General features: G+C 57.8%; 2 protein-coding genes across 2 annotated transcripts; both read right to left on the bottom strand.

Moving 5' to 3' along the window:
• Positions 1–8,326: 8,326 nt before the first annotated feature.
• On the bottom strand, positions 8,327–14,791 carry LOC133347007 (claudin-9-like). Its single transcript, XM_061558883.1, has 2 exons — positions 12,774–14,791; positions 8,327–11,469 (listed from the first exon to the last, which is right to left on the bottom strand). The coding sequence occupies exon 2, from the start codon at positions 11,320–11,322 to the stop codon at positions 10,558–10,560; it is 765 nt and encodes a 254-aa protein (XP_061414867.1). The 5' UTR covers positions 11,323–11,469; positions 12,774–14,791; the 3' UTR covers positions 8,327–10,557.
• Positions 14,792–15,284: 493 nt separating this feature from the next.
• LOC133347006 (claudin-9-like) lies at positions 15,285–18,857 on the bottom strand. Its single transcript, XM_061558882.1, has 2 exons — positions 18,399–18,857; positions 15,285–17,094 (listed from the first exon to the last, which is right to left on the bottom strand). Exon 2 carries the CDS (start codon positions 16,945–16,947, stop codon positions 16,183–16,185), a length of 765 nt encoding a protein of 254 aa, XP_061414866.1. The 5' UTR covers positions 16,948–17,094; positions 18,399–18,857; the 3' UTR covers positions 15,285–16,182.
• Between the last annotated feature and the right edge of the window lie 5,078 nt (positions 18,858–23,935).

Genomic DNA, 23,935 nt, shown 5'->3' with positions numbered 1-23,935 from the left:
GTTCTAAAGAATTGAGTTTTCAATCTAGATTTAAAAGTGCATAGCTCCAGTGACTTCCTAATATCAGAAGGAAGAGCGCGCGACGCAGTAACCGTCTTTGTTCGATCGCCAGCCAGAAGCTGCTGCTGCTGTGAGGATGACCGGAGTCCGCCTGATGGTTTACGCTCCTTGACGAGATCAGCGAGGTATCTGTGCGTGCTCTGATGAAGTTGAGCGCGCTGTGAGGAGGAACATCTCCTGTGCTAGTTCACCGGTGTTACCGGTGATGCTGCTATGAAAGGGAAAGGTTCAGACCCGCCACCGCTTGCTCAGGCCACCCACTGGCGGCTGCGCCTCTGCTGGAACAAACTCTGGAGCGTTTTTGGTCTACTCTTCCACAGTGGCCAGTTATCTTGGACTTACTGCACCGCACCCCATTCGTACCGCTGTTGGGCAGACCGGCGGCGGTGGGTTTGGGATTTGAGAGACTTGGACCGCCGTTTCCACTGCTGTGCGACGGATGGATGCGATCGCACCGCCCACTGCACCCTCGCAGCTCTCGCTGGACGCGTGAGTTACAGTAAAGCAGCAGCAGCAGCAGCAGGGGCTTGGGGCGCTTACGAGAAATGGTGTCCCAACGTGTTTGCTTCGAGAAGCGAGATTGACGAACACGCTGCGAGCCTCGGGCCGAAGACACATAGAAATTGCGTTGTCTTCATAAGAGAGTTATGAAAGCTGTAGGTAATAGGTGATATATTTTTTGTTTTAGAGATACAGGATGTTCAAAAAAAAACGGACCCAATTTCAAAGCAGTATATTTCACGATGGCAACATGTTACAATTACACGAAAAGTTACGAACGGTTTAATGAGTTATCAAGTTTTACTAACCATTTAATGAATGCTCTATGTGCCCTCCACCTGCTGTAACGGACAACATCGAGACGATAGTTGAATTCGTCCCAAACGCCTCTCTTCTCAGGTGTTCCTCTGAGGTGCGTGGTCGCCCTGTGCTCTTCCCCTTACATCAACAGCCTGTTTACTTAAATTGTTGGGACCCACGACTAATTCTCTTTGACATTGGCGGATCAATGCCAACACGCCGTTGAAACGCACGCTGCACCGCAATTACGGATTCAGTCTTGCTGAACTGCGAATGACTGAGGCTAGGGGCTGTTTGTGCGCTGGGAGAGGCATCTAGCGGTACTCATTTGAAACTCTATGCCCCGCCCTCTCTATGCCCCGCACTTTCAAGTGGTAAGAGTTTCATTCATGGGCGGTTCGTGGTTGCAGAGATATAGCGATTTAAAATCGGGTCCATCTTTTTCAAACACCCTGTATATACACACACACGAGGGAGAATTGAGAAATGTGTTCACGGGGGGAAAGATGCTGCATTTAGAAGACAGCCATGAGAGAAAAAAACACATAGAGCGTTTACAGTTAGGTTTTGCGGTGAGTGGGGCCCCAGAGTTTAAATGGATGGCACTCGCCTGAAGCATTGGGCGACAGCAACGATAGTTTAAGAGGCCTGCCTGCTCACGAGAACTCGAAGGTTTAAACTGGTTCAGAGTTTTACCCATGTGAACAAATGCTGTTCACATGGGAAAAGGCACACCCTCGCCACCAAGACACACACAACTCACCACCAACACAAAGATCCCCCCGTATAGCCTTAACAGACTGTCGGGGCAAGTGCTGTTAGCGAGCACCTATAAAGGCCGACACGGCACACGAGGTAGTGGGTGGCCAACACCACGCCCGGCCGCCTTTGTCTACCTAGCAGCGATGTTTAAACATCGCACAAGGTACCTATTTGAGGCTGAGTCGACCTAGGGGAGGCCCTGGACCGGTTCAGATAATCATCACTGGTGTTCGCCGTCGACGGGAATCGAACCCGGGTCGCCAGGATCGTAGCGCAGCGCTCTAACCGCTGCACCACCGCTCCCCACCTGACCACCAGGCACGCACCTTGGTCCAGAAGGTTTCTGGGCAGGACTTCACTTTTCACTCAATAGTTCTCGGAACACGACCAGCATAGCTGGGAGTAGGAATCATCGGCGTGACATCTTCCTTGAAATCCCATTCGTAGGTTTTCTAAACGTGTGATGTACGGACCCACCTTTGTATGTGACGTAACAAAACAATTCCCTTAACAGTAAGATTTACAGTGCCTGGCTTGTGTCCGTTTATATCTTGGACTTCTCTTTGTAGTAGACCCACATCACTTCCCAGAAGCACGACCCGTGGTGTAATGTGCACTTGCTACACGGGTCCATTGCCGTGATGCTGTACCCCTACGCACATGTACACCCACCAAGACACAAACCACAACACCAAGACTCACACCACAACACCAAGACTCACACCACACCACCAAGACTCACACCACAACACCAAGACTCACACCACAACACCAAGACTCACACCACACCACCAAGACTCACACCACACCACCAAGACTCACACCACAACACCAAAACTCACACCACAACACCAAGACTCACACCACAACACCAAGACTCACACCACACCACCAAGACTCACACCACAACACCAAGACTCACACCACACCACCAAGACTCACACCACAACACCAAGACTCACACCACACCACCAAGACTCACACCACAACACCAAGACTCACACCACAACACCAAGACTCACACCACCACCACCAAGACACACACCACAACACCAAGACTCACACCACACCACCAAGACTCACACCACAACACCAAGACTCACACCACAACACCAAAGCTCACACCACCAAGATACACAGCACACCACCAAGACTCACACCACCACCATCAAGACTCCAACCACCAAGACTCACACCACAACACCAAGACTCACACCACAACACCAAGACTCACACCACCAAGACTCACACCACCACCAAGACTCACACCACCAAGACTCACACCACCACCACCACCAAGACTCCCACCACCACCAAGACTCACACCACCAAGACTCACACCACCAAGACTCACACCACCCCACCACCAAGAATCACACCACACCACCAAGACTCACACCACCAAGACTCACACCATCACCACCAAGACTCACACCACCACCAAGACTCACACCACCAAGACTCACACCACCACCACCAAGACTCACACCACTCCACCACCGCCACGACACCCACCACACCACGCACCACAGCGCTGATGCCCGTGAGTTCCACGAGCATGACGTGTCGCCCTGTTATTTCGTGGGAGTATTCGCTGGAGTGATTACGCATTTTAAAGTGCACAGACAAGTCATCGCAGGCATCTCCTGGACGATAAGAAAATAAATTGCTCCCTAGTCACCGCGCGCATCTCGAGAAGAGAGACGTCATCGTCGTCCTCGTCATCTCCTACATCGACAACAACAACAACGACAACGACACCGAGATACACGCCCGTCATCGCGTCTATCTCCGGTGCGCGCCCTGCACCGCAGCTCGCTAATGGAGAACGCCCCGCTCGTTTGGAAGCGCATTCCAGGGCGCTGGGGGTGGGGGGCGCTGGGGGTGCAGGGTGCTGGGGGTGGGGGTCCAGGGCGCTGGGGGTGGGGGGCGCTGGGGGTGGGGGTCCAGGGCGCTGGGGGTGGGGGTCCAGGGCGCTGGGGGTGGGGGTGCTGGAGGTGGGGGTCCAGGGCGTTGGGGGTGCTGGATGCTGGGGGTGCTGGGGGTTGGGGTCCAGGGCGCTGGGGGTGCAGGGTGCTGGGGGTGGGGGGTGCTGGGGGTGGGGGTGCTGGGGGTGGGGGTCCAGGGTGCTGGGGGTGGGGGTCCAGGGCGCTGGGGGTGCTGGGGGTTTTTGTGTGGAGCACTTGGAATGCCTCTCGGTGTAAACTCATCTACGGAGATGTTTGTTGTTGTTGTTTGTTGTTTTTGTTGTTAGTTTGTTCATTTGGCTGCTCTCCTGGAACGCCTCTCAGCCTGCCCATTAACTTGTAAGAAACACGCGTTATTATTATTATTGTTGTTGTTATTAGCGCGAACAATCCTCGCCCTCGCTGGCTCCCGTCCAAGAACGTCGAGTGCGTCCCACTCAAGCGGCGTGGGGAGGGCGGGGAGAGGGACCCGGGGAGTCAACGGCGAGCAGGCCGGCAGAGCGCGAATCATTCACCAACACAAGCCATCACGTTCCCTCTCCGCTCGCTCCTTGGGAGATGTACCCCGCGATGACCATCGCCTGCCCCACCCCCGTGCCTGTGCCATAACCTCAGCCGAGTCGCGACCCCGAGCGGGGTCATGCGGACTATGGCCTGGCCGTGCCGCATTCCACGCACGGAAGCCTCGATCGCTGCCACCGGCTTAGCCCTCAAAATCCCGGTGTGACTCGGCTTATCCGCTCCCAAACGCCGCCGAATCGGCGCGGGGCCACCCTGACCACCAGCCAACCAGGGCCACGCCCGGGCCGCCCTGCCCACTGGCCCAATGGGGCCACTCTGAAATGAAACACGAGGTTCTGAGAGACGCGAGTTGCAGAGTTTTACGGTGGTTAGTTCCCTACCTCGCCATGTAGTTATCGACCAACACGTCATCAGGAATGCGCCCGATCTCGTCAGATATTGTCAGCTAAGATGGGTTGAGTCTGGGATGTTCTGTGATCAGAGACTGCCTGGAAACATCAGATGATGTTTGGCTGCATCAATGAATGTTTAATACGTGCGAAGCTTTTGAGTTTTACTGATTTGGGTTTTCTCTGGGTCCTCTTGTTTAGTCCCACGTGAAGCAAAACAGCTATTCAACATAATCTACCAACTGTCCTAAGGTAAGGTCCCTCCGAAAAAAAATAAGTCGTGACTCAATGAAGCTGCCTTGAGCAAAAAAAAACATTTTAGAATAATAACACCATGCAGGTAGGGGGGACGCAGAGACGCATCTGTTGATAAGCGCCTTGAGTATTCGAATATTCAAATGATTACGATATGTTTATTCAAATACATACAGAGCAACACAAACACGTGCTCAGTTTTTAGAATACACACGCGTAAACACCCCAAAAAATGGTCAGACACGGCGTGCACACGGTGTGTACAATTTGTGTAACAATTGCGTCCATGGGTTGGTGAGCGCTGAAGCACCGAGCGCCGCTTGGTGATGAACCCTGTCGGCAATAACGACGGTTACCATGGAGAACAGGGACACTCACCATCCACACACAAAACGCCAGATGCCTCGCCAAGGTCCATTCATCCGAGCCGGGGTGGGGGCGTCTCGCTGCCGATCTTCCCATCTCCAATCTCCTTGTACCTTTACGCCTCCCTCTCCTTCCACCTGTGTCCCCTATCTCTCTATGCATGGGGAGAAGCGGTCCAGGTTCAATTCCAACCCATGATCCCGCCATCATCCTCAGCATCGTCCCCATCATCACCACGATCATCATCACCATCACCACCTGTGGCTCCATGTCCTGGAGCGCGCTGAGACCCGATCCAGGTTCCCTCCCATTGTCACGAAAATACCTTTGCGCGGGGAAAGACAACACATTCCTGCGGAGGGAGCTGGTAGGAACGTTGGGTTGCTCGGTCAATGGCCAGGGTCAACGGCGGCGTGGTATATTCCGCAAATATGCCCGACTGTGAGGGCGGGCACAATCCGGCGTGAGTAGGTTAAACGTTGAGTTTTATAAGGGCACTACGGGGTGACCAACCCCTCCCCACCCATCCCCACCCCACCCTCCACTCCCTCCCCACCCAGCCCCTCCCCACCCAGCCCCTACCTGCACGACGGACGGACGGACACAACAATCCCCTGTGGACTGGTGGAACCAGTGGGTTCCTACCAGTATTAACATCCCCATGACTAACCAATGAATCCATCAGCTGTGTCGGCGAATTGTAAAGGAGACGGGACGCGCTGCCACATCGCCCGTTATGTGGCCACATTCCCCGTTATCCGACCCACATACCTCCTCCCCTCGGCGCGCGTCACCTGGCCGCCTGGCTGAGGGCATGAAGGGGCCTCTTTGTCCGCGGTGTCCGGTTTCGCCTCGCGGTTATATCATTTATTTACTGTATTCGCCACTCGATGGCAGTTGCGAGCTCTGGGGCCTCTCGAGAGTGGAGCTGCGAGGTGGGGGTGGGGAGCGGTGGCTCGGTGAGGCGCACCGAGGGACACTCACCACGGGCCCGTGTCATCGGTGGACTTCGCCGTCGCCCCGTGCGAGTGTGCGAGTCTCGTGTCCCCCAGGGCGAGTCTCGTGTCCCCCCAGGGCGAGTCTGCGCCTCCGTCGTGGATGTTCACAGCGTTGGCGTCACGTTGCTGCTGTGAATGTCCGAATGGCGGGGGGCCACTTTGTTGAGCTATCATTTGTGGCCAGGTCGCTTCTGAAAATTAAGTTAACACCTCAGTGGGCTTTGCCTGGTACAGGATGGGGATGGTTTAGTTTAATTTGTATGTGTTTGGGTGATTTGTTTCCCTTTCTTGTACTTTGCATGACTGTCGTGTTTTTGTGCTGTTTGTTGTTGTGACGTTCTTACCCTGTGCCCCGATTGGACATCTGTGAAAAAGATCTTTATAGCTCATCGGATTCCTCCAGTAGAAATACACATTCTGATTCTGCTGGGGCACGGGTCCTGCCAAAACGTTCCACCGACCCCACAATTCGAATCCATCTTACAGTGATCCCTTCACTTCGGACACCTACAGCAGCCTCCGCGTCTCCCTGCGCGCGCGTCTCTCAGCATCCCCAGGGTTTATCCGCCACACTCGTGGATCCTTCACGAATCACCCACAGTCGGCATTGACCGCGAGGCTGCTTGAGAGCGCGTCCCGGAGATGCGCGCTCTTAGGGCACCCTCAGCCAAGGTGGGGGGGGGGGCAGTGAACGGCACCACCACCCTCCACACCCCCACTCCACATTCCTCCCACCGCCTCTCAACTCACGCCACACCACGCACTCAACGGCCACACCACCTACCCTCAACACCCACACACACCAGCCAGGCAAACGCCACACCATGCACACCCTCACACACTCGAAGGTTCGAGACGAACACCGACCGCTCTTTGTCCGGCGTCCTCCTCACCTGTTGTTGTTGTAGCCGTCCCTGCTCCCCTCTCGCTGCCCCTCCTCCCTGCTGCGGGTGAACAGTCGGGTCGCGGCGGCCCTCCTCTCTGGCAATACCCGTGCCCCGCTCTTGCAGTAACCATGGCAAGCCTTTCCCAAACTCCAGGGCCCCGACTCACCCAGGCACGCCGCTCCATGTTTTTGCCAGTCTTCTCGTTCCGTTAAAAGCCATCTCAAAATTGTAAACAACGCACAGAAACATATTTAAAAAAAGAACAACACAAAACACTCACTCAGTCTTTGTGCATGGTGAGAAATCCACACAATTCCTGCAGAATGCAGCGTCATGCACAAAGGCTGAGTATTTGTTTTGGTTTGCACACTTTTATGCGTGCGATTTGCAACTCATGCGTTTGTGGTCTGCGCTGTTTTTATTTCTTTTGCGCCGGGGGGTTCTCGTCAATTACATATTTCACAACTTAAGAGATGTTGCAAGTTGCACGCGCCTGATCGTCAACAACCACAATAGCCCCACGCGCCTGATCGTCAACAACCACAATAGCCCCACGCGCCTGTTAGAGGGCACTGATTACATGTCCCTGGTGCGTACGCGTGTCCCGTGCGACGCAGAGCGTGCCCATTGCAATCTCAGCACTCTCCCCCACGTCACGCGGGACGCTCAGTCATCATCGGGCGCGTGCAGCGTGTAACAACTTATTTTGCGCGTTTTGACGCGGGTACATTGGTCAATTCTACAGCGCGTACGACGGTAGGTTGGTCGATGTGACGTTTGGGAAATCTTGCACAAAAGTGATGGTGGGTACCACGGTGATGGAGGTCACGGTGGTAATGCTGGTTACCACGGTGATGGTGGTTACCACGGTGATGGTGGTTACCACGGTGATGGTGGTTACCACGGTGATGGTTACCACGGTGATGGTGGTCACTATGGTGATACTGGTCATGGTCGTCACGATGATGGAGTTCACAGTGGTGATGGAGGTCACGGTGGTGATGGATGTCACAATAATGATGATGATGATGATAAAACGATAGTGATGGTTCACCTTAGCGATGGCGGTTACCATGGTACTGGTGGTCACGACGGCGGTCATAATGTTGCTATAGGTCACCATGGTGATGGTCACGATGGTGATGGAGGTCACGATGCTTTGCTGCTGTATTCAAGAAGACGGGGGAAGAGTCCACTCAGGTATGGCCGTGGGGGTGCGGGACCTCCCTGAGTTATGAGTAGTGGGGGGGGGAAGGGTTGGGGGGAAGGCTTGGCGGCAGTGTGGGGGGGGGGGTGGAAATCACGAGAGCCACGCGATCAGTGATTAAGCTTTAATGCTTGTCAGGTGCGCGAACACAGACCATCACGGGACGTACAACAACGATTCTTAACGGGCTCAGTCAACGTCGCACGCTGACAACAACAACAGCAGCAGCAGCGAGACACAGTGAAGATAAACGCCACGCGCCGCTGATCAACAGCCAGTGTTGCCTCGCGGCTCCAATTAAAAACTAATTAAAGTGTCACTAAGTAACTACCAAACCCCGACGCGCTCGGCTCCACGATCCGCCACCGCTCCCACCCCCTCCGCGTTGCTTTAATTATTAAGACGCGTGCCTAAATGTATTACAAGCACATCGATAACATCGTTACCACGACACGAACACCACGCATCTCAGCGCCACCACTCCGACGCGTCATCAGCATAGAGCTCACCTCATCACCATCATAGAGCTCACCTCATCACCATCATAGAGTTCACTTCATCACCATCATAGAGTTCACATCATCACCATCATAGAGCTCACCTCATCACCATCATAGAGCTCACCTCATCAACATCATAGAGCTCATCACCATCATAGAGTTCACCTCATCACCATAGAACTCAGCTAATTATAGAGCTCACATCATCATCGTCATTGTACCTCACCATCGTACAGCTCACGTCACCCTGACAATACTTCACAAGCACAGGTACTGACCTCACCATAATGTTACTTCACCATCAGAGTACGTTGGCTTCACACTTGGCCATTACATAGCACTCACGGTTTCAATTTGGCGTTCTGTAAATAACAATCGTACTTCCCAATCGTAATGCTCTGGCTACTATTGTCAAGTATTATTATTATTAAAGCATCGAATGCAGGGGACATTTGTTCCTTATGGCGGTACCCTGGGGTACCAAATAATACAAACTGGCCGAGGCAATTAAATATTTTATTTCTGGGATACTATTTTTGTCCAGGGGTGTACTTCACTCCGCGACTGGGGTACCAATCAATCCGACATCAGTGCCACTTCGCGATGTCGAATCGCAGCGAGGACGATTGCGCCGAAACCCTGAACGCTCGCGGTATGCACCGTGGTGGTGCATCGTGTACAGCTCATCGAGATGAGTCGATTGCCGCATCGCCGACCATCAACAAACTAAAAATGACTGCATCACGGACATTGTGCGAGAGCCGTGGTACTATTGTACCCGGGGGTACCGCAATAAAGTTCAGTTGTATCACGTGGCCGTCGCTTGGACAAGCAGAGGGCGGCTGTGAGATGCAGGGGGCCTCACAGCGCCGTGCGTGAAGCGAGCAGCGAGCAGCATCCGTGGAGACCGTGGAGACATCTCCTCCTCCTTCTCCTCCTCCTCCACCCGTGGGCATTGCCACGAGAGGGACGCGTGGGCGCACATCAACTCCTCAAGGTGGAGCTCCTCAAGGTGGAGCATCTCAAGGTGGAGCATCTCCATGTGGAGCATCTCAAGGTGGAGCTCCTCAAGGTAGAGCTCCTCAAGGTGGAGCTCCTCAAGGTGGACCATCTCAAGGTGGAGCTCCTCAAGGTGACATCTCTCAAAGTGGAGCTCCTCAAGGTGGAGCTCCTTAAGGTGACGTCTCTCAAGGTGGAGCTCCTCAAGGTGGAGCATCTCAAGGTGAAGCATCTCAAGGTGAAGCTCCTCAAGGTGGAATATTTCAAGGTGGAGCATCTCAAGGTGGAGTTCCTCAAGGTGGATTCCCTCAAGGAGGTTCTTAGGGTGTTCACATGGCTCTGTCTTGACGAGGCAGCTCACGAGCTGGTGTGGTAAACGCGTGCTGCAGCCGTGGGCTCTGTCTGGAGGAATGCGACGAGCTGCGTAGTGGCCGGGCGAGCAGGCGGCCTTGCGTGGATGGCAGTCCGTGTCTCTCGGCGTCTGCTGATGGGATGATGATGAGCTTAACACGAGTTGCGTGCCCTCTCTCTCTCTCTTTACGTCACGTGCAGCTCGGTTCAACTCCATAATCTAACTCCTGGCGTCAGGTCGACAGACACAAGCATGGTTTCGTCAACACCGACACGAGTGGGCCCCCACCCCCGCACACAGTTCACCGAGCCCGGCGTGGCCACTCACGCACCCTTCCCCGTCGCCACAAACAAACACAAATCCAGGGCTTTCACGTGGGCGGCATTGCGCATTGCGCGCTCTGCGGGCTGGACGCTCGCTGCGGGCTGCTGCAAGTGAAGCGCGCACGTCCCACGACGTCCCACGACGTCCCCCGGAGGTCGCTCCCCTCCCTCACACGAACTCCTTCACGTGGTAGCTTTGCTTGCCGTTGCAGGGTGCGGGCGCGGCCTCGTACGGCGGGGCGCCGTATGGCGCCGCCGCCGCCGAGTGCATCCGCGGCAACGGGACCCCGGGAGCGTTGGGGCCGGTCCCGTGCATGGCCAACCCGCCCGGCTGAAGGCCGTAGAAGGGCCGGGGCCGGCCCGGCTCGGCTCGTGGCCACGAACAGCACAGCAGCCCCCCGCCGAGGAACAGCAGCGTCGCGGCCCCCCAGCCGACGTACAGGGCCGAGCCGAGCTCCCGCTTGAGGGTGACCGGCACGCCGACGTCGTAGAAGTCGCGCACGATGTTGTGCGCCGTCCACGACACGGGCGCCAGCAGCAGGAGGCCGCACAGCGCGAAGCCGACACCTCCCGTGGCCGTGAGGCGGCCCTTGGCCGAGCCGTCCTCGTCGCCGCACGTCGTGCACCTCATGCCCGTGGCCGCCACGCCGACCGCGAGGAGGGCGAGGAGGTTGGCGAGCACCGTCATGGCGCGCGCCGCCTGCAACTCGCCGTTGAGCGCCAGCATGGAGTCGTGCACCTTGCACTGCATCTGGCCCGTGCTCTGCACCACGCAGTTCATCCACAGGCCCTCCCAGGTGCTCTGCGCCACGATCAGCGTCTGGCCCAGGAAGGCGGTGACGCGCCACGTGGGGAGCGCGCAGGCGACCACGCCGAGGAGCCAGCCCAGCGCGCCCAGCGAGAAGCCGAGGATCTCCAGGCCCGTGGAGGACATCGTCCCCCCTGGGGGGGCCGGGCGGCCCACGGGGAGCCTGGCGGGAGCCGGGCGGGAGCTCCCCCACCCCCGTCACCCGCTTGGAGGCGGTGCAGAGGCGACCCTAGAGACTCCGCCGCGGGGCAGCTCCCGGCATGTCCGCGAACGCTGTCAACACAAAGTCACGAGCGCAGCGTGGGTGAGGGCATGGCCCCCGCCAGCAACAGGAGCCGTGCCCCACGAGCAACAGGAGCCGTGCCCCACCAGCAACAGGAGCCGTGCCCCACGGGCAACAGGAGCCGTGCCCCACCAGCAACAGGAGCCGTGCCCCACCAGCAACAGGAGCCGTGCCCCACGGGCAACAGGAGCCGTGCCCCACCAGCAACAGGAGCCGTGCCCCACCAGCAACAGGAGCCGTGCCCCACCAGCAACAGGAGCCGTGCCCCACCAGCAACAGGAGCCGTGCCCCATGGGCAACAGGAGCCGTGCCCCACGGGCAACAGGAGCCGTGCCCCACCAGCAACAGGAGCCGTGCCCCACCGGCAACAGGAGCCGTGCCCCACGGGCAACAGGAGCCGTGCCCCACGGGCAACAGGAGCCGTGCCCCACCAGCAACAGGAGCCGTGCCCCACAAGCAACAGGAGCCGTGCCCCACGGGCAACAGGAGCCGTGCCCCACGGGCAACAGGAGCCGTGCCCCACGGGCAACAGGAGCCGTGCCCCACAAGCAACAGGAGCCGTGCCCCACAGGCAACAGGAGCCGTGCCCCACCAGCAACAGGAGCCGTGCCCCACGAGCAACAGGAGCCGTGCCCCACGAGCAACAGGAGCCGTGCCCCACGGGCAACAGGAGCCGTGCCCCACAAGCAACAGGAGCCGTGCCCCACGGGCAACACGAGCCGTGTCTCACCAGCAACAGGAGCCGTGCCCCACGGGCAACAGGAGCCGTGCCCCACAGGCAACAGGAGCCGTGCCCTGCGGGCAACAGGAGCCGTGCCCCACGGGCAACAGGAGCCGTGCCTCACCAGCAACAGGAGCCGTGCCCCACGGGCAACAGGAGCCGTGCCCCACAGGCAACAGGAGCCGTGCCCTGCGGGCAACAGGAGCCGTGCCCCACGGGCAACAGGAGCCGTGCCTCACCAGCAACAGGAGCCGTGCCCTGCGGGAAACAGGAGCCGTGCCCCGCGGGCAACAGGAGCCGTGCCCCACGGGCAACACGAGCCGTGTCTCACCAGCAACAGGAGCCGTGCCCCACGGGCAACAGGAGCCGTGCCCCACAGGCAACAGGAGCCGTGCCCTGCGGGCAGTGGGAGCAGCGAGGGAGGGCGGCGCTGTTGCCATGGTCCCGGGAGTCGCGCTTTGTGCGCGACTTGCGGCGCGACGTCGCGAAACGAGGAACTCGGGAACCGCGGGGCCTGGGGACCGATCGGGGATCAATCGGGGATCGTGGGGGGGGGGGCCTGGGGGTTCGTACCTGCGGGCCCAGCGGGGTCTGCGGGGTCCAAATCCGGAGCTCGGGGTGACGCGCGCGGAGTGTTGGAGACCCTGAGACAATGGGACTCGGAGGAGACACAAAGACACGGGGAGGAGACGCGGGAACGCGGACACAGGGGGGAGAATCGTTGCCACGCGGGGTGGTCAACTGGGCTACCGGGAGACACGGGGGGACCGGGCAACGCGGAGACCTGGAGGCACACGGGGGACTCCACTCTGCGTGTCCCAGGGGGCCGGGGGGTTTATATCGCCGGGAGCGCGGGGGGCGGAACCTCGGGGCCGCATACGTAACACGCGGCACTCAGCAGCGTCACCGTTACTCGCTCACACAGACACACACTTACAGACACAGACACACAGACACTCACACACACACACACAGACACACACTTACACACACAGACACACAGACACTCACACACACACACAGACACACACAGACACACACACACACACAGACACACACAGACACGCACACACACACAGACACACACACAGACACACAGACACACAGACACACACACACACATAGAGACACACAGACACACACAGACACACACACTTACAGACACAGACACACAGACACTCACACACACACACACAGACACACACTTACACACACAGACACACAGACACTCACACACACACACAGACACACACAGACACACACACAGACACACACAGACACGCACACACACACAACAACAACAACAACAACAACCGCCATTCGCCACTAAGTGGCGGTGACGTCACCACGATGCTTGTGCCAGGCCAAGTGCACCTTGAGGCCACGTGAAGTGTCGAAAGCCCGCTGGCAGGAGGTCACGGGGCAGACCCAGCAGGTGCCACGGGTCGACTGACCGAGATGACCGAGATGACTGGCTGATGCACCACCTGTGCCCCCTACTGTGCCAACTTGCTGTGCTTTAGCCACCCGGCGCTCCGCTCGTTGTTGTGAGCGTCGCTCCTCCGCCCTCCGTTGTTGTTGGAGGGCGACTGCCTCCTACTGCCCAGTAGCGTCCTTCACGAGCCTCCTCCACAGAGGCCGATCTTGACACCGCTGGTACCGGTCATCGGCAAGTCCACTCAGCTCCACGTCCTCCTGTACCACATCACTCCATCTCTTCTCCAGCCCGTGTCGCGCCCGTCTAGCCCCCTCGATCCGGCCGAACAAAAGCTGTTTAGGCATGCGGTGGCTGGGCATGCGGGCTACATGACCCAGCCAACGCAGCCTTGCCTGCCGGAGGAGCTCACTGATGGGACTTTGCCCAGATCTTTCAAGGATTTGTGAGCTCCTCACACAATCCAGCCTGGTTAAACCCAGGATGGATCGTAGGCAGGCCAGCCTAAATGTTTCCAACCGGCGAAGATGTTCCGCACATAGACACACACATAGACACACACATAGACACACACATAGACAAAGAGTCCCCGTGTAGCCTTAACAGACTGGTGGGGCAAGTGTTGTTAGCGAGCACCTATGAAGGCCGGCACGGCACACGAGGGGGTGGGTGGCTCGCACCACGCCCGACCGCCTTTGTCTCCCCAGTACTAGCAATGTTTGTTACACACCGCTACACCAAGTACTCATTTGAGGCTGAGTCGACCTAGGGCCCAGGACCGGTTCAGATAATCGTCACTGGCGTGGGCCGTTAGCGAGAATCGAACTCGAGTCGCCAGGTTCGTAGCGCAGCGCGCTGACTGCAACACCACCGCTTCCCACACAGACACAAAGACAAAGTTCCCCCGTATAGTCTTCACAGACTGTAGGGGCAAGTGCTGTTAGCGAGTAGCACCTCGGAAAGCCTGCAAGGCACTCCAGGGGATGGGTGGCCAGCACCATGCTCAGCCGCCTCTGTCTCCCTCGTCGTAATGTTTACCCATCGTATCAAACACTCATTTGAGTTCAGGACTGATCAAAATAAATGGTCACTGGTGTTTCCCCTGTTCGGAAATTGAGGTCGGTTCACGGGAAAAGTCGCAGAGTTCATTCACCAGGGCAGAGGATAGGAAAGGTAAACACACTACTTGACAAAAATATACAAAGAAAAATAGAGTTTTTTTTATATCTTACCAGACAAAGCCCACTGAGCTATTTGCTTATTTTTCAGAAGTGACTTGGCCATAAATGGCCAGGACGTGTACCTCCAATAAGTTCAACATACATTAATAACACATTCCTGCGGAGGGAGCTGGTAGGAACGTTGGGTTGCTCGGCCAATGGCCAGGGTCAACGGCGGCGTGGTGTATTCCGCAAATATGGCCGACTGCGAGGGCGGGCACAAGCCGGCTGGAGTAGGTTAAACGTTGAGTTTTATAAGGGCACCACAGGGTGACCAGCCCCTCCCCACCCAGCCCCTCCCCACCCAGCCCCTCCCCACCCTCCCCACCCAGCCCCTCCCCACCCTCCCCTCCCCACCCAGCCCCTCCCCTCCCAGCCCCTCCCCACCCTCCCCTCCCCACCCAGCCCCTCCCCACCCAGCCCCTCCCTGCACGACGGACGGACACAATAATCCCCTGTGGGCTGGTGTAACCAGGAGGTTCCTACCAGTATAAATGATAGCTCAACGAAGTGGCTTATAGGGTGTTAATGTATAGCAGCACAACAACCTAAATAAACATCAGATACCGATCTAGACACTTACCAGAAGGCCGGTTATGGGAAATCTCGAAATGTAAAGCTTTTTAAACAGGGCCCTACATCAATATAAGGATGCCATGTATTTTCTCTGCTTAATATCAATACAATGCCAAGTTTTACGCTCGTAAAAGGTGTGGGGTGCGATCACGCCTCTCCACCCACCCCCCTTCCTTGGACCCGTCAGCGACCAACAAAACCCCAACAAACCCCTAACAAACCCTACCCGAATTAACAAACCCCACGCTCACACAAATACGTGGGCTGTGTGGCGGGAGGAGAGCAGATGCCCCGGGGGAGGTGGATTCTCATACATATCACGGTCATGGCTCGGGTCACGTCACTCACAAACTATCTACTAACAGTCGCGTCGCCCACAACGAATGTCAACGGACTGTCAAAGTCCCATACCGGGCTATGGACGTCTCCGCTCAGGTCCCTATGTTGGTTGGGATCTCTCTTCGCCTCCATTGTCAAGCAGGGGCCTTTGTTGTCGCGAGACGTCCTCATACACACACACATGCTAATGTCCCCCACGCAGTCCCTCGATCGCGGGCTCTCCCCACCCCCTTTCTCACGGGGTTCCCTCTCACGGGGTCCCGTGCACACCAGAACACGTGTGTGTGTGTATTAACAGAAGACCATCCTCCATGTGCATTGAATGGTCCGTGGGGTCCTCTGGTGTGTACGAATTTAGTCAGGACGCAACACAACCTCATCATCGGCGTCCCCCGGAGGTCGCTCCCCTCCCTCACACGAACTCCTTCACGTGGTAGCTTTGCTTGCCGTTGCAGGGTGCGGGCGCGGCCTCGTACGGCGGGGCGCCGTATGGCGCCGCCGCCGCCGAGTGCATCCGCGGCAACGGGACCCCGGGAGCGTTGGGGCCGGTCCCGTGCATGGCCAACCCGCCCGGCTGAAGGCCGTAGAAGGGCCGGGGCCGGCCCGGCTCGGCTCGTGGCCACGAACAGCACAGCAGCCCCCCGCCGAGGAACAGCAGCGTCGCGGCCCCCCAGCCGACGTACAGGGCCGAGCCGAGCTCCCGCTTGAGGGTGACCGGCACGCCGACGTCGTAGAAGTCGCGCACGATGTTGTGCGCCGTCCACGACACGGGCGCCAGCAGCAGGAGGCCGCACAGCGCGAAGCCGACACCTCCCGTGGCCGTGAGGCGGCCCTTGGCCGAGCCGTCCTCGTCGCCGCACGTCGTGCACCTCATGCCCGTGGCCGCCACGCCGACCGCGAGGAGGGCGAGGAGGTTGGCGAGCACCGTCATGGCGCGCGCCGCCTGCAACTCGCCGTTGAGCGCCAGCATGGAGTCGTGCACCTTGCACTGCATCTGGCCCGTGCTCTGCACCACGCAGTTCATCCACAGGCCCTCCCAGGTGCTCTGCGCCACGATCAGCGTCTGGCCCAGGAAGGCGGTGACGCGCCACGTGGGGAGCGCGCAGGCGACCACGCCGAGGAGCCAGCCCAGCGCGCCCAGCGAGAAGCCGAGGATCTCCAGGCCCGTGGAGGACATCGTCCCCCCTGGGGGGGCCGGGCGGCCCACGGGGAGCCTGGCGGGAGCCGGGCGGGAGCTCCCCCACCCCCGTCACCCGCTTGGAGGCGGTGCAGAGGCGACCCTAGAGACTCCGCCGCGGGGCAGCTCCCGGCATGTCCGCGAACGCTGTCAACACAAAGTCACGAGCGCAGCGTGGGTGAGGGCATGGCCCCCGCCAGCAACAGGAGCCGTGCCCCACGAGCAACAGGAGCCGTGCCCCACCAGCAACAGGAGCCGTGCCCCACGGGCAACAGGAGCCGTGCCCCACCAGCAACAGGAGCCGTGCCCCACCAGCAACAGGAGCCGTGCCCCACGGGCAACAGGAGCCGTGCCCCACCAGCAACAGGAGCCGTGCCCCACCAGCAACAGGAGCCGTGCCCCACCAGCAACAGGAGCCGTGCCCCACCAGCAACAGGAGCCGTGCCCCATGGGCAACAGGAGCCGTGCCCCACGGGCAACAGGAGCCGTGCCCCACCAGCAACAGGAGCCGTGCCCCACCGGCAACAGGAGCCGTGCCCCACGGGCAACAGGAGCCGTGCCCCACGGGCAACAGGAGCCGTGCCCCACCAGCAACAGGAGCCGTGCCCCACAAGCAACAGGAGCCGTGCCCCACGGGCAACAGGAGCCGTGCCCCACGGGCAACAGGAGCCGTGCCCCACGGGCAACAGGAGCCGTGCCCCACAAGCAACAGGAGCCGTGCCCCACAGGCAACAGGAGCCGTGCCCCACCAGCAACAGGAGCCGTGCCCCACGAGCAACAGGAGCCGTGCCCCACGAGCAACAGGAGCCGTGCCCCACGGGCAACAGGAGCCGTGCCCCACAAGCAACAGGAGCCGTGCCCCACGGGCAACACGAGCCGTGTCTCACCAGCAACAGGAGCCGTGCCCCACGGGCAACAGGAGCCGTGCCCCACAGGCAACAGGAGCCGTGCCCTGCGGGCAACAGGAGCCGTGCCCCACGGGCAACAGGAGCCGTGCCTCACCAGCAACAGGAGCCGTGCCCCACGGGCAACAGGAGCCGTGCCCCACAGGCAACAGGAGCCGTGCCCTGCGGGCAACAGGAGCCGTGCCCCACGGGCAACAGGAGCCGTGCCTCACCAGCAACAGGAGCCGTGCCCTGCGGGAAACAGGAGCCGTGCCCCGCGGGCAACAGGAGCCGTGCCCCACGGGCAACACGAGCCGTGTCTCACCAGCAACAGGAGCCGTGCCCCACGGGCAACAGGAGCCGTGCCCCACAGGCAACAGGAGCCGTGCCCTGCGGGCAGTGGGAGCAGCGAGGGAGGGCGGCGCTGTTGCCATGGTCCCGGGAGTCGCGCTTTGTGCGCGACTTGCGGCGCGACGTCGCGAAACGAGGAACTCGGGAACCGCGGGGCCTGGGGACCGATCGGGGATCAATCGGGGATCGTGGGGGGGGGGGCCTGGGGGTTCGTACCTGCGGGCCCAGCGGGGTCTGCGGGGTCCAAATCCGGAGCTCGGGGTGACGCGCGCGGAGTGTTGGAGACCCTGAGACAATGGGACTCGGAGGAGACACAAAGACACGGGGAGGAGACGCGGGAACGCGGACACAGGGGGGAGAATCGTTGCCACGCGGGGTGGTCAACTGGGCTACCGGGAGACACGGGGGGACCGGGCAACGCGGAGACCTGGAGGCACACGGGGGACTCCACTCTGCGTGTCCCAGGGGGCCGGGGGGTTTATATCGCCGGGAGCGCGGGGGGCGGAACCTCGGGGCCGCATACGTAACACGCGGCACTCAGCAGCGTCACCGTTACTCGCTCACACAGACACACACTTACAGACACAGACACACAGACACTCACACACACACACACAGACACACACTTACACACACAGACACACAGACACTCACACACACACACAGACACACACAGACACACACACACAGACACACACAGACACGCACACACACACAGACACACAGACACACACACACAGACACACACAGACACACACACACAGGCACACACACACAGACACACACAGACACACAGACACACACACAGACACACACTCACACACACTCACAGACACACACACAGACACACACACACAGACACACACACAGACACACAGACACACACACACAGACACACACAGACACACACATGGACACACACACAGACACACACAGACACACAGACACACACACAGACACACACACACAGGCACACACACACAGACACACACAGACACACAGACACACACACAGACACACACTCACACACACTCACAGACACTCACAGACACACACACAGACACACACACACAGACACACACACACACACACACAGACACACACAGACACACACATGGACACACACACAGACACACACAGACACACAGACACACACACAGACACACACACATAGACACACACACACAGACACACACACACAGACACACACACATGGACACACTCACATAGACACACACAGACACACACAGACACACACACATAGACACACACAGACACACAGAGACACACACACACATGGACACAGAGACACACACTCACAGACACACAGAGACACACACACATAGACACACACAGAGACACACACACACATGGACACACAGACACACACAGAGACACACACACACATGGACACACTCACATAGACACACACACTCACACAGACACACAGACACACACACACACATAGAGACACACAGACACACACAGACACACACACAGACACACACAGACACACACACACAGACACACACACACACATGAACACACTCACATAGACACACACAGACACATACACACAGACACACACAGACACACAGACACACACACATGGACACACTCACATAGACACACAACAACAACAACCGCCATTCGCCACTAAGTGGCGGTGACGTCACCACGACGCTTGTGCCAGGCCAAGTGCACCTTGAGGCCACGTGAAGTGTCGAACGCCCGCTGGCAGGAGGTCACGGGGCAGACCCAGCAGGTGCCACGGGTCGACTGACCGAGATGACCGAGATGACTGGCTGATGCACCACCTGTGCCCCCTACTGTGCCAACTTGCTGTGCTTTAGCCACCCGGCGCTCCGCTCGTTGTTGTGAGCGGTTGCTCCTCCGCCCTCCGTTGTTGTTGGAGGGCGACTGCCTCCAACTGCCCAGTAGCGTCCTTCACGAGCCTCCTCCACTGAGGCCGATCTTGATACCGCTGGTATCAGTCATCGGCAAGTCCATTCAGCTCCACGTCCTCCTGTACCACATCACTCCATCTCTTCTCCAGCCCGTGCCGAGTTTAGCCCCCTCGATCCGGCCGAACAAAAGCTGTTAAGGCATGCGGTGGCTGGGCATGCGGGCTACATGACCCAGCCAACGCAGCCTTGCCTGCCGGAGGAGCTCACCGATGGGACTTTGCCCAGATCTTTCAAGGATTTGTGAGCTCCTCACACAATCCAGCCTGGTTAAACCCATGATGGATCGTAGGCAGGCCAGCCTAAATGTTTCCAACCGGCGAAGATGCTCCGCACATAGACACACACACACATAGACACACACATAGACACACACATAGACATACACACACGCATAGACATACACACACATAGACAGAGTCCCCGTGTAGCCTTAACAGACTGGTGGAACAAGTGTTGTTAGCGAGCACCTATGAAGGCCGGCACGGCACACGAGGGGGTGGGTGGCTAGCACCACGCCCGGCCGCCTTTGTCTCCCCAGTGCTAGCGATGTTTATTACACACCGCTACACCAAGTACTCATTTGAGGCTGAGTCGGCCTCGGGGAGGCCCAGGACCGGTTCAGATAATCGTCACTGGCGTGGGCCGTGAGCGAGAATCGAACTCGAGTCGCCAGGTTCGTAGCGCAGCGCGCTGACTGCAACACCACCGCTTCCCACACAGACACAAAGACAAAGTTCCCCCGTATAGTCTTCACAGACTGTAGGGGCAAGTGCTGTTAGCGAGTAGCACCTCGGAAAGCCTGCAAGGCACTCCAGGGGATGGGTGGCCAGCACCATGCTCAGCCGCCTCTGTCTCCCTCGTCGTAATGTTTACCCATCGTATCAAACACTCATTTGAGTTCAGGACTGATAAAAATAAATGGTCACTGGTGTTTCCCCTGTTCGGAAATCGAGGTCGGTTCACGGGAAAAGTCGCAGAGTTCATTCACCAGGGCAGAGGATAGGAAAGGTAAACAAACTACTTGACAAAAATATACAAAGAAAAATAGAGTTTTTTTTTATATCTTACCAGATAAAGCCCACTGAGCTATTTGCTTATTTTTCAGAAATGACTTGGCCATAAATGGCCAGGACGTGTACCTCCAATAAGTTCAACATACATTAATAACACATTCCTGCGGAGGGAGCTGGTAGGAACGTTGGGTTGCTCGGCCAATGGCCAGGGTCAACGGCGGCGTGGTGTATTCCGCAAATATGGCCGACTGCGAGGGCGGGCACAAGCCGGCGTGAGTAGGTTAAACGTTGAGTTTTATAAGGGCACCACAGGGTGACCAGCCCCTCCCCACCCAGCCCCTCCCCACCCAGCCCCTCCCCACCCTCCCCACCCAGCCCCTCCCCACCCTCCCCTCCCCACCCAGCCCCTCCCCTCCCAGCCCCTCCCCACCCTCCCCTCCCCACCCAGCCCCTCCCCACCCAGCCCCTCCCTGCACGACGGACGGACACAATAATCCCCTGTGGGCTGGTGTAACCAGGAGGTTCCTACCAGTATAAATGATAGCTCAACGAAGTGGCTTATAGGGTGTAAATGTATAGCAGCACAACAACCTAAATAAACATCAGATACCGATCTAGACACTTACCAGAAGGCCGGTTATGGGAAATCTCGAAATGTAAAGCTTTTTAAACAGGGCCCTACATCAATATAAGGATGCCATGTATTTTCTCTGCTTAATATCAATACAATGCCAAGTTTTACGCTCGTAAAAGGTGTGGGGTGCGATCACGCCTCTCCACCCACCCCCCTTCCTTGGACCCGTCAGCGACCAACAAAACCCCAACAAACCCCTAACAAACCCTACCCGAATTAACAAACCCCACGCTCACACAAATACGTGGGCTGTGTGGCGGGAGGAGAGCAGATGCCCCGGGGGAGGTGGATTCTCATACATATCACGGTCATGGCTCGGGTCACGTCACTCACAAACTATCTACTAACAGTCGCGTCGCCCACAACGAATGTCAACGGACTGTCAAAGTCCCATACCGGGCTATGGACGTCTCCGCTCAGGTCCCTATGTTGGTTGGGATCTCTCTTCGCCTCCATTGTCAAGCAGGGGCCTTTGTTGTCGCGAGACGTCCTCATACACACACACATGCTAATGTCCCCCACGCAGTCCCTCGATCGCGGGCTCTCCCCACCCCCTTTCTCACGGGGTTCCCTCTCACGGGGTCCCGTGCACACCAGAACACGTGTGTGTGTGTATTTACAGAAGACCATCCTCCATGTGCATTGAATGGTCCGTGGGGTCCTCTGGTGTGTACGAATTTAGTCAGGACGCAACACAACCTCATCATCGGCGTCGTTGCGGAAAATAAAAGTGACACAAGTGTTGTCATCGCATCTACCCCCCCCCCTGTAATTAAGGAACGAAACAGGAGGATTTCTCCACAAATCTGGCTGTCGCCTGATAAAGCTATTTGTAATTATTGGCGAAACGTCGTACTCGGATTGTAGATGTTGTGGCTTTGCTCTCCAACACACCAGTTAGTGCTGTACTACTGACGAATTGGCACGTTCTGTTGACGTGACAAACCTTTACTAGTTGGAGAGCAAAGTTATGTTGTACTCAATTTGCACCGTACGTAGTCAACCGTACACACTCCCACATACATTACTAAACACGAACTCGATATCTCGTTTTCAGAAGCGCCCTGGCCACAAACGATAGCTTAACGAAGTGGCTTATCACGTGGAAATGTACAGCAGCCAAATGCTCTAAACGCGTGTTGATTCTACGCTACCACGGGGAGAACATACAAACTCCACGTAAACAGTCCTCGGGGTTCGGGATCGAACCCACGACCTCCTGTCTATCGCGGCGCCCTATAACCTACACAATCCCTTATGGGCCACTCCTAAACCGCATCCGCACAAACTATGGTAGCAGATTCGGACACTTGATGGACAAATGGGACATTAAAATCTCTCCTCCGGCAGCGTACGACTGTGGTCACCCAGAGCGGACCATGGAGCAGACGACTCATTCACAACACGAAGGAGGCATCGTCACAGCGATGCACTCCGCTACCCCAAAGGCAATCATCCGACTCAGCCACTGAGATGTACAATTGTTGTTGTTGTTGCTCCACAACAACAAACATTCCGACGAACAAGACGACTCCCTTGCATACACAAACCGTCCGTACACCCTATAACCCACACCCTCATACGCACAACCAATAACACCCCCGTATATTCACACACACACACACACCATACACCTCACGCACACGCATCTGGGAACCCCGGCTAACGGGGAGATATATGTAGCGGAAAGAGAAAGGAGAGCGAACGACACAAAAGGAGCTGTAAATTAAGCGCTCTCAATCGAGCCGCTGTGTGCGCCTGAAGCGAGGGACCCGCTTCCCCTGGAGCCTTGGTCCCCGGAACCTTGGTCCCTGGAATTCTGGAGCTTGGGACTCCTGGAGCCCCGGAAATCCTGGAGCCTGGGAATCCTGGAGCCTGGGAATCTAGAGGCCTTTGGATTCTGGAGCCCGGGAATCCTGAAGCCTGTGGATTCTGGAGCCTGTGGATTCTGGAGCCTGGGAATCCTGGAGCCTGGGAATCCTGGAGCCTGTGGATTCTGGAGCCTGGAATCCTGGAGCCTGTGGATCCTGGAGCCTGTGGATTCTGGAGCCTGGGAAACATGGAGCCTGGAATCCTGGAGCCTGTGAATCCTGGAGCCTGGGAATCTTGAGACCTTTGGATTCTGGAGTCCGGGAATCC

The sequence above is a fragment of the Lethenteron reissneri genome, chromosome 25 (genome assembly GCF_015708825.2).
Source record: "Lethenteron reissneri isolate LAM-NWPU_2019-01 chromosome 25, ASM1570882v1, whole genome shotgun sequence".
Taxonomy (NCBI): Eukaryota; Metazoa; Chordata; class Hyperoartia; order Petromyzontiformes; family Petromyzontidae; genus Lethenteron; species Lethenteron reissneri.
The sequence above is the reverse complement of the archived record's forward strand: the minus strand, read 5'-3'. Positions and strand labels throughout refer to the sequence as shown.

Coding starts and splice junctions, on each gene's coding strand:
- LOC133347007 (XM_061558883.1), bottom strand. CDS start 11,322: ATGTCCTCCACGGGCCTGGAGATCCTCGGCTTCTCGCTGGGCGCGCTG.
- LOC133347006 (XM_061558882.1), bottom strand. CDS start 16,947: ATGTCCTCCACGGGCCTGGAGATCCTCGGCTTCTCGCTGGGCGCGCTG.